Below are 16,746 nucleotides of genomic sequence, written 5' to 3'. Positions count from 1 at the left end.
ACTCAGTAATTATTTTTAGACCATACATGGTGATTTCACTGTAAGGTGCAGCTGTTTGCAAGGATGAAATTTAGCTGTGAATGATGTAGATTGAGAGAAGGTTGAATTTGTAGAGGAGAAATCACTTGCATTCTGTTGGAGTTAGGTGGGAGGTAAAACTGACTTCTAAATCCTGTCCATATGGGTTAACAAAGTGAGTCACTGTTCAACACTTAAAATAACAACTAATTTTATTTCTCTCCTTTATGGGGTTCTTTGGCTCCCTTGTGATGTCTCAGGGATGCTGTTCTCCTCAGCACCAGCCAGCGTGATGCCTCAGTAGTTCAGAGTTCATCAGAATAAAAGTTAGTCAGAATGATACTGACATTTTAATTTATAGCTCATTGAAATGAAGAGAGGAGATTATGTTTCTCAGTCTTACTGAAACTCTATCTTTCTGCATAATTTTTATCATTTTTTGACCTTTCCTTTAGTTGTCGTAGGCAGATACGTAATTTTAACATGACTGAAAGCAGGAATGCATAAGAGCTGTGGTTCTCATTCTGGCAGACTCATTCTGCGATGTGACAACTTTGGATTTTAAGTGGACAGCATTAAAAAGTCCTGCAACTTCCTCTGGATATAGCTTTGTCATGTTAAAGAACCAAATTGTTAGTCAAATTAATGTTCTTGAAAGAATAAAGTTAATGATTTTCATTTGATTACAGGCATAATTACTGTCCTACACCCTTAGCAAGCACTTTTAAAGCACTTTGCCTGCAGTACATTCACTATTTCTTCACAAGGTGCCTCTAAGTAAAAACACAATTGAACTTATGCCAGAACAGTACAACAGGAAGTAAAAAAACTATCCAGATGAGATCATTGAGGTCACTGCCATTCTTTAATTGAATGGCGCTGCTCTGAAATGAGTGGATTATTTTATAATCTGAACTCAAACTACATGTAAGGTATTGTCTTCTATTTTGGTGATAATTTCCTATAATAGATAACATGACACACTTGCATATTTTTCTAGCTGTATGTTGTGAAATCAATAGTTGTTAGATGCCTAGTGCTTCTGAATTTAGGACCATTATCTGGGCACATACATTAGCATTTCTAGAGCTCCTGTAATACATGCTTAAATAAAACACAGTTAATTATAGCTTCTGTCCAACTTTATTTAGACAGTTGTACTGGGGAATTATTAAAGAAACTTGTATGAATCAAGAAGATTATCTACAAAGAGTTCATTAACATTTTTTTTCCCTGCAGATTGAAGAGCTTACAAGCAACCTCCCACAGCTGCAGCCCTTGTCTAGCAGCGCTTCTTCTGTGGAAAGTGTTGTCAGTTCAGAAACTGCAAGTCCCCCAAGCAAACGGAAGGTGGTAACCAAGGTCCAGGGAAGTGCCAGGAAGGCTTTGTTAAAATGGTTACAGTACACAGCAGCAAAGTAAGTAAACTACAGATGAACTGATTTTATATTTTAAGTGAAAACTTTTTGCTCAGATTCTAAGCTCTCTCAGTCAGAGATCATCCTTTTGCTCTTTATTTATATAGTGCCTCTCTCTATATATAATTATAGAGCCCCTCACCACATTCTTTTTGACAACTGAGGCTGCTCTAAATGTTACCACTATACAACAAATCAAGTAATAAGTAATGATTTACATTAATTTTGCATGCAGTTATAGTTTATAATTTCCAACTAATGAATGGGATTATCTCTGGCAGAATGAGGAGCTGAAAGGGGAATTAGATGTCTGAATGACAGTGCATTAGTCCTGCTGCCAAAACGCTCGATGTGACACTGCCAGTACTGCACTGATGAAGCGTTCCTCAGTGAAAGCTTGTAGGAACATTGAATTCTTGCACTTGCTGTTGAAAGGAAAGTGGTGAAAAGTAATGTATATCCCTCTGCAGTTTTTTGATATGACGGAAATATTGTTACACAAATTACCCTGAATCTTCATTCTTCTTAATCCAAGTTGTTTTGGAGTTATTTCTTCCTATGTCTAGTTAACTTAAGAATTTTTTCCTTTATTCTGTAAGATTATCCCATGGTGCTTCATCTTTCAAAAAAGGATTAATCCCCTCATAAATTATATCAAAGATACTGTAGTAGTTTGATAGTTTCCACAGTAAGAAAATCAGAGATGTAAAATCACGGATTTATTTGCTCAAATTAAAGAATCACTGCTATTTGAAGACATAAATTGTGCTAAATATAGAGGGGGAATGGTCAATTATTGGGTGGTGCCTAAAGAAAATAAATGTAGTTGCAAAGATTCCAACTTATGCAGAGGTAGAATACAATAATTTATAGTGCAGTGCAGTCTAATTTGAATTTCTTCCTTTGCACTGTTGTCAGTAAGACACCAGCAATGGAAAGTCATCAGCTCATATTTCCAGATGTGCAAACCAACAAAATGAAAATAGATTCATAAATTAAACTATCAGTTTTACTGGGAAGAGTTGATAAAATATGCCAAAAGAAGACAAGTGATACCTCATGGTACACTTCACCTAGGCCTGCTTCACATTGTTTGCAAGCGCTACTTCCTTTAAGTCAGTGAAAGTGTTTCACTGATCACAGTGAGATTTGAATGAAGTTTTACTCATTTACTGTTGCTTGAACCTCCCAATGGCAAGACTACCTTAGTGTCTTAGTGTCCTGAAAGGATGCTTGCTTGCTTAGACCAAATTAAAAACCATCTTGCTGTCTGTGGACCACCATACCTTTTGGAACTACTGGTAAAAGAAGCAGTGATTCCGAAGTGTGATTCAGTTCTGATTACTTTCTTATTGTATATTGCTATTGCTGGATCATTTGTGTTTATTTTTAAATAAAATGTTTTATTATGTGTTCTAAATATATGAAGTTATAGTATCATTCATGCTTTTGATAGGAACATAGAGAAATTTGAGTGTTGTAGTTTCCCCTAAACAGCAGTGATGTTGCTGTTCATGCAAACAGCATGATGTTCATTTAAAAAATAACAGGTTAGCACAGGTTTTCATTAATTTTATTTGTATGATACCAATGTACCTATTTGAACTGCAGCAGTTTTAATGGAGTGAGATTATAGGGGAGGGATAATAGTGATTGGAAGTGTGTACATCCACTGACTCTGTGTGTGTCATATAACAATTTTGAGAACTTCGGGCACTCCATTGCTAATTGCTTCATGGCTTATTGGGTCTAGCAAGCCCACTGAAGACAAATACATAATATATATATGATAAAAACCACTTGGATCTTCATAGGCAGAAATGAGTTTATGCAGTGGATATATGGAACTGCAGTTGACCTAACTGGGCACTACAGGAACAAGTGGTTTAGGTTTAATAATGGGTAACCCCTGGGGGGAGCATTCATGTCTCTCCTTGTTTCATGTAGTCCTGATGTTGTTAGTAATTTCTTTCCATTTCTTTCTTTTTTTTTTTTTTTTTTTTTTAGGCAAGTTGGAATTGAAATCAAAGATTTTGGACAGAGTTGGAGGAGTGGTGTTGCATTTCATTCTGTTATTCATGCTATCCGCCCAGATTTAGTGGACATGGATAAAGTGAGGGGAAGGTCAAATAGAGAAAACTTGGAAGAAGCCTTTACAATTGCAGAAGCAGAACTAGGAATCCCAAGGCTTCTTGACCCAGAAGGTACCTAATACTTAGTTGAAAAAGCATTTTTCAACTTGAAAAAGTTTTAACTACTTGGCATGTCTTAGGCCAGATGTGCTAATTCATAGTGGTTAGATATTTAAGCATCATTTTATGCCATTCAGCAAAAATTTTAATTTTCCATGTTTTTATTCGTCTAGATGTGGATGTTGAAAAGCCAGATGAAAAGTCTGTCATGACCTATGTAGCCCAGTTTTTGAAGTACTATCCTGATCCTCATCATACAGTGACTGATGTGCCAGAGAATGATGTAAGTTTCTCTTGCATAGCTATAAAAAAGAGTTTATAATGAAGGGGGGGGGGCAGCTTTATAAACACATTTTATAGCTTTCTTTTGGTTTATTATATTTCCTTTTGATGAACAGTTCAAGTGACAAACACACTAAGAAAACTGGGAAAGATTAGCCAAGAATAAAGGAACAAGTCTTGCAGATGTTTAGTAGGTGGATAAAATAATATGGTGATCTTGCAGATATTTTCCTCTTTTCATGATAGCAGGAGCAAAAAATAGCACTAACAGTTATTGTAGATAGTAGCAAACCAATGGATACTAAAGTTCCTTAACAGGTTTTTAAGCATAACACCAATGATACTGTAATAATTTATTACCTGAAGCAATGTGCCATTTATATTTCTATCACACTGGGTTTCTGGAAAATAACAAGAACGGTGTAAGATATTGCCTAGGTACAGTCTTTGGGCTTTTATACTTGAGAGGCATTTACAATTTTGACAGAGGTTCCTTTCTATTTCACACTGATGTTTAACTCTTTGCTGTAAGGAATTGTTTTCAATTGTGTTTTTTCATTGGACTGTTTTGTGTAGGTTCTAGCGCATTGGCTTTGCACTGGAATGCTATGTGCTCAGCAATGCCAAGTTATCATGACTCACTTCCTAGTGCTGATTTGCTTTCTTCATGGCAAACATGGGAAGCACTGCTGAGCCAATCTGCTCAGCCCCAGCAAGAGAGAAAGAAGAAGCAATTCTTTATCTGTGATTCTCTGCATTCCCTACAGAGGTAGAAAAGAGCTTTGAAGGGAGTGAGTCTCCTTCCTTCTGCCTGTGTGAGGCTAAGGTAGCTGTAGCTTTGCTGTTTGATTCCAGTGCCTGAGCACTGGAACTTATTATTTTCCTTCCTGCAACAATTATCTGGGTACATGCTTGTCTCAGCATCCCGCTAAGCAGTGGGGCTGCTGAAAGCACTGAGTGAGCACCGAAGGCTCGTTCTGTGGCCTGTTCAGGCTGAGGCAGTCATCCTCATACCATGGCACACAGGGCAGCTTCTGCTGCCAACAGCCTTGGCCAAGCCTTCTGCTGTGCCAAGAAGAAAAAAAAAAACTTAAAGAAAAAAAAACAAAAAAAAAACTGGGTTTTGAGGAACAACCTCACCACCTTCCCCTGAGCTTTATGCAGAGATGATGCAGGAGAATGCAGGATTGAGACATTCCATGCTCTGCCTGTCTCTGGCTGTACCCACAGAGATGCTAGCACACGAGTTATGAAAGGGCAAACAATGAGTTGCATCCGGAATTCTACATGAATTGCTAGGAAACAGAACAACACAAATCAATTTGACATGCTAACGTGCTGATCTCAGAACCACTTCCTCTTCTTAGATATTCCACTAGCAATCTACATAAATTTTGGTAGAAGTGCTGGCCCCTTGCATGTCATGCTGCAGAAACCACTAACTTCCAGACTTTGGGAAGAAAGTAGAAGTTTGACATTGCACTCAATTTCTAATGTCATCATTCTTTGTTTCCTGGAGGAAGAACTATATTCCTTTTTACTGTCCTGGAGTATCCTTGTCCATCTTTAAATTATTTGGTTAGTTTAGTTACTTAGAACAGGATTCACCTTTAAAATCTAAAAGCTTGCATCACTCCACCTGTAGTCAGCAACAGATAAACACTTTCCCAGATGACATCTTTCTTAAGACATCGTGTCTTAAACAAACACTCTTCTGGAAGCCTGTGTTGCAGAGCATTTTAACAGAGATAAAACAGAGTCAGATTAATCCATCCCTTAGGTAATGATAGATAAAACGTTGGCAGTTGATTAAAAAGCTTTTTGTTTTCATGACCAGTATAACCCCTTATTTTTAGCCTCTCTGTCTTCCTTCTGAAGTATAGTCTAAAGAAATATTTGTCACATAATCCAGGTACTGGGTGGGATAACCTTGCAAGACTCTTGTCTCCTGAAGTCTTGGACTAATCCTATTTTTTTGTTTGAGGATATATTTTACCTGATATGTGTTGAGTGCCTGCTGTAAGTTGGACAGTAGATGCTGGACACAACTGGTTTAATCTACCTTGCCTGAAGAACTGAAAAGGGACTATCCTAGTTGCAGATGCCTACATTTAGTTAGAAGGATCCTACTTCAGACTGGACTGTGTCTGGGTGAATTTTGGCAGGGAGAGGGAGGGCAAGAAGAGATTTCTAATCTTCTTCCCCACCTCCACTAAAGTCAGCTGTCACTGTGTTTCCTCAAGATGTGTTGTCCGCACAAATTCCTGTTGATATTCCCTCCTGATTCAATGCTAAGTTTGTAAACAATTTACATTGGAAGAAGTGGAGCAATGATTAAAATTTATCCCTTTTTTGTGGTCAGAGGGAACAGCTATTTGCATGTGCATTTTCAGAATTAAAATGGGTCTAATCTCTCATGCATGGAACAGCTATGAACATGTATGAACTCATGTAGTCAACACATCTCAAGGAAACACAGTTACTCTAAGGTAAGTAATTATGTTTCCAGATAAAATAAATCATGTAGTGACTAGCAATCTGGAAATCAGATCTAATATGAAAACTACTTCACTAGATATGATAAAGACATGTGAGCTTGATAATAGTTCTAAGTACATCTTGTATTCCTACATGTGTGGCTTTTAGTGTTCTCTGGACTTTCTGCCTGCTTTGCTTTATTTTATTTTGCTTCTTTTGGTTTTTTTCCCTTGCTTCTTGTTTTCCCATTTGTTTCATATTGCTAGGAACTTCAAGCAATCCCAACTTTTGTCATTTCTTTTATGAAATTTAAGGTAAGGGTGTATGCTCAGAATAATTGCTTGAATTTGACCTTTCATGGTTGTTCTCTTTTTTCATCCTGCCCTTATTTGACTTTAGATTTTTGGGGGTGGGGGGGTGGGGGGGGTTAATGTACATTAGTTTGCTAACATTAAGTTTATCTTTCCTGAAAAGCAAAACATTAACATGATGAATCTAGGTCTGCTTTCTTACATGAGCTGACCCTAACAGGTTAACACTTGATTTTGCAAATAGCAGAAATATTATAGAAAAGAAAGTCAACATTCCTATGATAAATCGCAGACTATGCTCTTGGTTTTCTTAAGTGTAGATATAAACATGAAATAAATAGATTATAGTTCAGTGTTTCTACATATCTAATCTCATTTTAGATGGATATTTTTGTATGCCTTTAGGTCTATAGAGTAGATAATAGTAGAGTGTATGATTATGTAAGTGATGCGTGTGACTTGCGGGTTGGAAGGAGAGTATTCATCTGTGATTGTGTGGTGTGCTGCTCCTTTTTCATCTAAATTATTATATTTTTAAAAATATGCTTTTTTAACCATACTAGACTTCTAGATACTTCTGATTTTCTAGTATTAACTGAGAGAAGTTCAGAAACCTAACACAGAGTGTGTGAAATGAGCATGCAGAGGTGAAACTGAAAGACTGCAGAAGTGAATATATTGTGAAATAAATAGCAGGTGTCACTGCAGTCGGTCAAAAGTGTTCATAGCTTGACCTGATCCAACTAATTGTCTAAATTCCACATTCTTGGGTTTTTTTTTGGTTAGGATTTTTTTTTTTTTTGCTAAATAAATATAAAAAATAGATTATTTTAAAGTGACTAGGATCAAGGAATCATCTTCATCTCGCATCATGTATAGCTAACTAGTGATGTATTGAAGCAAAGATTTATACTGGGAACAGAATTACTCCTATATTCTGAATCCATTCAAGCAAACTCAAACAAGTTTGGGCACCTTTAATGGGACTTTATAAATCCTTAGCCGTATACAGCCCCACTACATTGCTTCTTAAGCCAGAGGAGATTTGAAGTGGTAGAACTCTGCCGATTTCCTTATCATGGTATAAATTTAGCTGTACTTAAAGCTCACCCCCTCAAAGTATTTCTGATGTAAAGTCTTTCTCTTCTTGTGCTTTGATGAGCAAGTAATTCAGAAGATAATCCTGTCATCTCTGACATTTTTATGCCAGCAGAGTCCCCCAGTGTAAGAGGAATTTCCTCAGCAGCAGCTGCAAAAATAGCTTTCTGAGCTTTTCCAGGGATTTAGTCTACTTCTGCAGCTAGTCATTAATAGTTCATCCCTGAAGGTGATGCCTGGCTCACCGTTCACCCTGTGTCTGTGATACCGCTGTCAGGGAGTGAGTTTCGGTAACCTCTATCTATATCCAGTAACATATATATATAAGCCAGAGTTTTCAAAATCAACAGCATACTCAGTTGAATTTATACATAAACATTTTTGAAGGGACTTCATTTTCTCAGTATATATGCAATACAATGGTTCAATGTCCCTGAAAAACAGAATTAAGCTTTTTTGGATTTAAAAGGTAATATTTGAAAATTCTAGTGTCTGTGCCTGAGAATTTGATCAGTACACCTTGTTTATAATTACATGTTAGGGAACTAAACAAAATACATCTTTTCCAGTCCATAATTCAGATTCTCATTATATTTTAAGCTCTTCAAACCATACAGTGTTCTGTATTATGTAATTTTCAAATTAACTCTGGCATATCAGTTAATAAAATAATATTTTGATCTTGAGTTTGGGCTGAAAACTTTCTTTGCAAATTTAAAGTGTACTCCATTATCATATCAGAACTCATAAACGTTTCTCTCTAAATACCTTCTCTGGTGTTCCTTGTCAGCTGAGTGCTCCAGTTCTGTTCATCTCTACAAATATGTGAACATTCATGGAATTGTCTAAGAATAAATTTATGTTTAGAAATGCTGCTTGGAAGTAGTATACAGAGTGAATGACAGGATTTTAGATAAATTCCAATAAATGGAGCAGAGATCAATGGTCCTCATGCTGGAGAATGCACAAATATTTATATTTATCCTAGATAACTTCTGTTTTGTGGTTTATCTTCTGATCTGCATCCTACTTCAGATGGGCAGACTCTAGAAAATAGTTTACATATCTGTGACAATGTAATTTTGATTTTTTTTATTAAGAGTAAGAATTCTAGGCACTAATGAAAGTCTTCTTTTAAGAATGATAGTTCATTAAATTTGGTGGGTGTTGATGACAAGTTCCCTGATGTCTGAGAAAGTGAATCTCTTCTGTTGATTACCTAAACTGAGACTTTAAAGTGCTTTAGTATCAACCAAGGTCAACAGAATCTAATTTGCAGGTGGTAAGTGATGTACTGAACTGGAAACCTGTGAAAACACATGAATAAACAAATAAATAAAAGATTAATCGTGCATTGTTGCACAGTGTAATTTAAGGCATCCAGTTAGGTGGTTGCTGAAGCATCTATATCATTTGCAATTAAAGTGATCAAAATTTGCCTAAATAAATAGTTTTTTAAAATGAAGAAGGCTAAATGCTACCTGTTAACTTAGTATCAGAGAAACCATATGTGGTGTGAGAGAGGTGAGGCTGTTCCTGTGTTATCTTCAGGTACCATAGAGGTATTCTTAATCCCAGAGATACTCTATTACAAAACCATTTGGTCAGAACAGGTTTTAAATTTAAATTTTTTAACTGATAAAGTAATCTTGCAAAATACCTGTTTTGCTCAGATTGCTGTCTGAATGGTTACAGGCATATAGATGTTCTGTCAAAGTCTTACCTTAAGGAATATAAAGCAGTGTTTTATGAAACTGAATTCTATTGTGTGATTTAGAAGTAATATACAGAGAATTGGGGCTCACTGCTTCCCTTCATGACTTCAAGAATATCTTACTGAAATTTTCAGTCAGTAAGATTGCTGCAGTATTTTCAATCCATTAAGATGCGTAGTTTAGTATTGCTTTTATGGAGCTGGCAATTAAATACTAATAGAGATCTCAACAGTCTCACTAAAGTTATAGCTTCTTAGGAATAGAACAAATTTAATACCAAAGTTCTTTTTTCATGGCTGAATGAGTTAAGATGCTCTCTTTTTTTATATTCTGCTTGGCTGGACTCAATGATCTTAGAGGTCTTTTGTAACCTAAATGATTCTATAATTTTCCTCATAGGGGGGTAGTCATGAATTTGCTGGTTTTCTTAAAGAATCTTGATATATTCACACACACACAGAAAAGAAGAATAAAAATTTTATTCTTCTTCTCTATATTTAAATTATGTGAAAATTTGGAAGTGCTGGGAGTTTTGGCTTCTTGGGACGCCAAAGAAAACCCAGTATTACAGGTAGCTGGAGCAGGGATGTGTTTTATCTGTGCTATACTGTTTTTCAGGTATCAGCCAGTGTGTGTCAGAAGACAGGAGCATGAGCTACAGAGAATTTTGTTCCAGCTCAACTGCTCTAACAGCATTATTAACCTTACTGCAACTACCTGGCTGTCAAGATAACTGTGATAATTGCAAATCTGTTGTGCAAACTATGTCCAAACTACCACTGTTCTTAGCAGAGGCTTAGTAAAAGAATTAGTAGAAATACATCAAAGATTTCTTTCTTATCTGAGGAACCTGTCCTTTCCTTGGCTGAAATGAAGCAATAGCTTAATATTTTAAAAATTATTAAGGGGAAGTTATATTTTACTTATTTTAGGCAGCTTTCAAAGAAAGGAACCATAAATTGGCTTATTTCTGCTGTCACGTTGATTTTTTTTTTAAATACAGTACTTCGTTTCTTAAATGCAGGCAGTGACTACTCTTTTTTTATCCCATGGTCCAGTTTTTCTTCTCCCATGTAATGCTTGAAGTGTGACTCATTTTAGGTGATTAGCTTATATGATTTGTTATTTGTCCGTTTGTGACAAATTTGGCAGCAGTGGAGCTTCTTTTGTTTCAAAAAGTAGCTTCTGATTAACAGCCAGCACATCTGGTTTGTTGTTTGGAAATCAGGGACACTTGTATCATACTTGACCAGCCTGCTTACACAGTGCACAGAATACTTTCTATTTCCTGATAACCTTTGCTTATAACATGCTCACAGAGCTGAGACTTTGTTAGTGTTTTTCTGTCCATTGCCCAGTCAGTGAGTTTTGCAGAGAACTTTACAACCTTACAAAGCTGCAGTGCCATGACAGACTGAAGTGGTAAACTGTAAAACAAATATGCTTTTCTTCAAAGCCATCAAATGGCATAGAGGGAAAAGAAATTTTAATATATAGTTGTGTTTTCTTTCTTGATTTTCATTTTCCATGTTAAAATATTCTAAATATTTTGTTTACTTTTGAACTTGGAGTTGATATCAAGGATTACCCTGAAGTCATTCAGACAATATCTTTTCAGCAATAGCAGACCAGCTAATAAAATGGTGGTAAAAGATTTAAAAGTCCTCTCCTGTCTCAGCTCAATTAACTTTTACTGAAAATTGACTTCGCTAATCTGTTGAAGACTAAAATTAGTTGTTAAGATATCTTTAAAGAACGTTGTGTTAATTTAACATCAGCTGAAAACTGCTGATAATATCTCTGACACTGCAATGTCCCCATTTGGCATGATTTCACTCCTGTAAGACTCATATCTAGTTGCTGACTTCTCTCAGACTGAGAAAATGCTTTTCAGTTAGACTGCAAGAAGGCAAATGATAAGAGAATTGGGCACATTTTCTTTCACTACAACTAATGACCTTGACTTGCTATAGAGGTGTTAATTTCTGGACTAATCTGACAGCTCTACTGAAAGGCTGCAATGTTTTTTTCTTTTTTAAATGGTGGTTGTACTACATCATAGAAGGAAGACAGACTTGTGCTAAGAGACCTAAAAGTGTGGGCAGAACAATTTGAAAGAGACATAGCCCGAGCACAGGTGGCAGAAACAAGCTTACAAGAGAAGTATCAGGTAAGCAGCAGGGAAATTATGTATGATAACAAGTCTTTGTCATCATTATGTGTAACAGGTACTGCAGTATTTTGTGCAGTCTGTATATACAAGAGTCGCTATAGTATTGTTTAAAGAAATAAGGACACAAAGTGTCTTGCCTGTTATTGGTGGAGGAGTTATAACGTCAGCTCCAGCTTTGCTACGTAGGACAGTGCACGGATGGTTTGCATAAGACAGAGCTTTTCCCAGCAGTGTGAAGGACTGTCCTAGTTAGAAGAGAGAATGTGTCTGTGCCATCCCTCCAGATCCTGCATGATTTAGCTCAGATAGGAGGTATGACTGAAGGCTGGATGAGGTGACAGGAAGAGAGGATAGGACTTAATAGTTTTATTTTCATCGGCTCTCTCAAAGGTTAATGTCTAAATCAGAAATACAAAACTTGGCCTAAATTTTCTCCTGAAGCTTGACTGTTCTCTAAATGCAGCCACTGTCCCAAGTAGCATTAAATCCAGTTACAATTTAATCTGATCAATTATTATCTCATTTAATACATGTTTCATGTATTTGATAGATGAAGGGAGAAACAGAAGTTCTATATATATGTAAATAAAAAATATACAAGTAAATATAGAAGTTAAGTGCTATTCCTCTTTGGGAAATACTAGGACAGCTGTCTGTACAAAATTTCCATAGGTTATGGTACTCCATAAATGTTAAAGAATTTAATTCCTACACTCTCTACTGCAATTGATTTGGTTTTCTCTTTGTGCAGTCATTTAAGCATTTCAGAGTACAATATGAGGTGAAAAGGAAACAGTTTGAACTTGCAACCCAGTCAGTAAGGAAAGATGGTAAATTATCACTTGATCAAGCTGTGGTGAAGCAAGCATGGGAGAGAGTTACTTCCAGGGTAAGTTGAAAATCATTGTGCTATATATTTTTTATTAAATGTAGGGTGGAATTTAAAGTCATTTAAACACCTGTTTGCTATTGATTTTATTAGGCACTAGGAACCTAAAAGTGGACAGAATTTCTGGCACTGCTGAATTATTTTGCATTTGTTTTGAGAATATTTACTGCACTGTCATCTTTAATATTGCTCTAAGATAGAATATGAACTTTAAGAAAAAGACTATACTTTGAGATTTCCCTTTACTTGAAAGAGTGGTAACAGTGCTCAGACAAGTTCAAGACAATGTTGATAGAAAGAAAAGCATACACAATGCCATTTCCAAACCCAATGTTCCTATGTAAATTGCTAGTTATTTGAGAAATTCTAATACAACATTTTTAATATAACTAAAAAAATTATGTGTAATACTGAATACTTTACCAATAAATGAGGTTTTAATTATTTTTTACCTATTTTCAATAGTAATAAATTAATTTTAGTATTTATGATTGGAATTTTGAAGAACCGAATGAAAAATCCTAAGTAAATTATACTGTTTGACCCAAATTAAAAGTTATTAAAACATTATTACTAGTGTATATCCATATTGCATATATATATTTTATATTATGCATTTAACAGAAGATGTATTTTAAATTATTCTGGAATTTTCTCATAATTTTCATGATATTTTTACTCCCATAACTGGTATTGCCAATAAGACATAGTGTTTTATTACTATATCCTCCCCTACACAGTCTTTTGAGACTCATGTGAACCTTACATATAAAAAGTATGTTCAAAATAGAGATACAAAGATTTTATGCAGGAGCATGAATTAAATAACATTGGCAGAAGAAGGTCTTGTATCCCTTTCTGTGCATATTAACTGATGAAATTCCAGATATTTTGCTTCTCAATTGTTCCAGTTTATTCGTGATCATTCTGTAACTCAATTGCCATTTGGAAAGGGAAATGCATAAATCAACAAATTCTTATAGAGATTTTGTTGCCTGTGAGTATGCTGTAATTTCCAAACTTGTGTGGAATAATATACTTAGATTTATTTCTCAATTATACTCTGCTTTTTATCAAGGTACTTATTTGTATTATTTAGCAAGGGAGGAATTTCAGTCCTTTTCCTTTTACTTCCTAGATGCTTGATTGGCACATACACCTGGATAAATCCCTTCCTGCACCTTTGGGTACCATAGGTGCTTGGCTCTACAGGGCAGAGTCTGCTCTGAGGGAAGAAGTAGCTGTTCAGCAAGCTCATGAGGAAACAGCAAACACAATACACAGGAAGCTTGAACAACATAAGGTAGATGGAGATGCATTCGTTCTGTGCATTACCCTCCCTTGTTTTCACAGCTTTAAATGATCCATACTCTGCAAAGATAATTATTTCTGCTTTCTGTGAGTTATGTTGTCCTGTTGGTGGCTAAAGGTTGGTGTCTTCTCATGGTGATTTGAACTGTGATATCTGTGTATCTTGCAACCATTATTCACAATGGATTTCAAATGTTTTTGCTTCTTCTGCATGAAGTAAATCAGGTATTACTATTTTAATTTCTCTGGTAAAATTCTGTAGAGAGCTCATAATATTGGGTGTGTTGTTCGACTAGTCTGAACTAATTGGTTGAAACAGGAAAAAGGGAATAAATGCACGCACTAACTCAGTGTGCTGATAGTCAATGCAGGTGACATTGATGGGGGGAGAAAATGAGAATGAAGTGAATTTTGATAGTGTTGTGATGACAGATAGCATGATAGCCATCTGTGATGGCAGATAGCGTGCTGTGGTAAACAGGAAATTTTCCAGATGAATGTAAATAATTGTACCATCATTCTTTGCTGAGTCCAAGTTCTCATTTAAAACTAAAATAGTGAGGTTATTTCTGTGGATTTGCATAATATGCATGAAAAAAATGTATTGGTGAAAAAATATGCTGGTGAGATGATAAAAGAAACTGAATCAGTAAATGAAAGAGAAAAGATGGTGTAGAGAAAGGCAGTACTTGAGGCTGTATTGTTTTATAATGCTTTGTATTTTCTCCTCTGTCATTACTATCTTAAAACATTTTTTGTTATTTTTTTGTTATTTATTTGTTATTTTTTGTGTTTAGGATATGGGTAGGGTTTTTTCATCAAATAGCAATGTTATATCATGAAAAGCTGAGAAGTTTCATGGTCATCTGATTACTTTTCACTAGAAAAATTGTAGCTCTTCTAATTTTAGTAGTAACTAACTAAATTTTTAAAAAACAATGTTAAGATCTGTAAGGAAGATACGGATTTTTTCAGAGTCTTGTTTCTTATAATGCTAAATTTCATTAACTTTCTTGGTAGCATCAAACGTTTCAGGATTCATAGGATTTGACATTTGTTTTAAAAAAAAATTAACAAGTCAAACACTCTTTTGTTCTCTAGAATGTGAGTACTGTAGAACTCCTTTGGATACATTCATAAGAAGTACAAAAAAGTGTGCCTAAACTGTTTTTTATTTGCATCAGAAATGCTGTGGTGAGGGATTTCCATGCCAACAAATAAACTTTGATTTAGATTAATCTGTGCCAGGGGAGTTTTCCCATGGGAGTGGGATGGAAAAAGCTTCAAGAAAAGCAGATATAATTCTATCTGTTCCTGAAGTTTGTTTTGTTGCTAAGATTTGAATTGATGAATCCAAATGTGCTACTGGATAGTACCAGAAGTGCATTCATGTTTTTTTTTTTTTCAATAATGTTTCCTTGTTGCCTTCTGGTTTGTTTGTTTGTTTGAATTTGTTCAGATGACATCATTGCTTCCTTTTTATCTTTGTCTCATTTGACAGTGGGTTATTTTAGTGAACTTTATAGCTTATGGCCGTTTTGAATTTAGTACAAAATGTACCAGCTTATTTTGACAAACCTCGTGCAATCAGGCAAGCACCTATGCTTATTTTAGTTGATATTGCTACTAAGATCCAGGAATTAAAGGCAATGTCTGTGTTTGTTGAGGGTCATTTCCCATAGCAGGATTTCATTTTATGAGAATGCTGTGCATAAGTTTTCATGAGCTTCCTGTTGATGCTGGATGAAACTGCTGTGGTTTGTTTTGACTCACCAGCGCATGTTAGGGGCATCCCTATGCATCCTTTGCATACCTTGTATGACAAGGTCTCAAACGCAGCTGAGATACTTGTTCCAAATCTTTCCTTTATGTGAGACTATGTCAGTCACAGGAGTTTTTACCATGGTAAAATCAGCATATCACCTGCCTCTGAGAAAGCCTAGCTCATTTCTCTTCTCAGCAGGATGTTGGCTGCAGCAGAAAACAATGAAAACCCAGGCGGGTTGATGGGGATAGTGGGGCCATTTGGTGAGCTGAGCCAGAGAATTTCCACTGATTCCTCCTGTGCAAACACTGGGATTTAGCTGGGGAGAAGCCCTTCCTTGGCACGTAGGAATAAATACATATGTAGGATCTGTACAGAAACCTGCATTTTGTTCCCTGAGGTGAGAGGAGGGGAACCTTTGTACGATCTTCTTTGCTAGCAGGGTTCTGAGCACCTTGTGCTGGCAGCTGTCTGTCTGCAGTAAAAAACCCCCACCATTCTGTGCCCTCTCAGCCGCTCTCGGGGGACTTGACGTGTTACTGCTAACAGTATCTCTTCAAAGACTGCTGCCAGTCATTCATTTCAATATGTAATCTCCAGGAAGCCGTTTGAAGCGGTGTTGCTTAGTTACAGTTGAAGTGTGCTCTGCTGTAGGGGTTTCACTGGTACAGTTCAGATCGCAGGAATACAGGTCGGGTACCACATTCCGCAGTCGCTCGTGCAGTACTGAGACAGCCATCCTGAAGTCTTTTGATGGTGAGAGAGTGAAAAGTTTACTAAATATGGAATATGTACTTAGAGAAGGAGCTATAGGTCTTCTACCTATATATAGTAGAGCAGATTAGTTGCTTAAAATTTCAGTCTATACTTAGCAAAGGTTAGTATCTGTTACAAAGATTTAAAGAGTAAATTTAGGAGGATTATGCTTTTGGGATGTTTGCATATTGGCAGACTGAATTTCAGAGATTATTTAATACAGTTAAGGGTTCTTGTTTTGTTAAACCTTTTGCAGTATATCCTGTTTTAAAATCTTTCATAATTGTTTGACATGGCTGTAACAGAGCTTCACATAAGGGGGTTTCCTGTGCAAATGTTT

The 16,746-nt window shown here is 36.0% G+C and overlaps 1 protein-coding gene across 24 annotated transcripts in view; it reads left to right on the top strand.

The window, feature by feature from the left end:
- Positions 1-16,746, top strand: part of SYNE1 (spectrin repeat containing nuclear envelope protein 1) — a 289,553-nt gene that overhangs the window by 65,603 nt on the left and 207,204 nt on the right. For 20 of the 24 annotated variants that reach the window (XM_068184611.1, XM_068184610.1, XM_068184632.1 and 17 more), the window contains 7 exons: positions 1,258-1,436; positions 3,444-3,640; positions 3,802-3,911; positions 6,655-6,702; positions 11,575-11,682; positions 12,437-12,574; positions 13,713-13,877. In XM_068184611.1, the coding sequence (XP_068040712.1) occupies positions 1,258-1,436; positions 3,444-3,640; positions 3,802-3,911; positions 6,655-6,702; positions 11,575-11,682; positions 12,437-12,574; positions 13,713-13,877 (945 nt within the window). Of the gene's footprint in view, positions 1-1,257; positions 1,437-3,443; positions 3,641-3,801; positions 3,912-6,654; positions 6,703-11,574; positions 11,683-12,436; positions 12,575-13,712; positions 13,878-16,249; positions 16,407-16,746 lie in introns of those variants that run through there. The other 4 variants (XM_068184631.1, XM_068184615.1, XM_068184614.1 and 1 more) reach the window with 2 other exon arrangements.

Source organism: Anomalospiza imberbis, chromosome 3 (genome assembly GCF_031753505.1).
Source record: "Anomalospiza imberbis isolate Cuckoo-Finch-1a 21T00152 chromosome 3, ASM3175350v1, whole genome shotgun sequence".
In the NCBI taxonomy this organism is placed as follows: domain Eukaryota; kingdom Metazoa; phylum Chordata; class Aves; order Passeriformes; family Viduidae; genus Anomalospiza; species Anomalospiza imberbis.
Note: the sequence above shows the minus strand (reverse complement) of the source record. Positions and strands in the feature narration are given on the sequence as shown.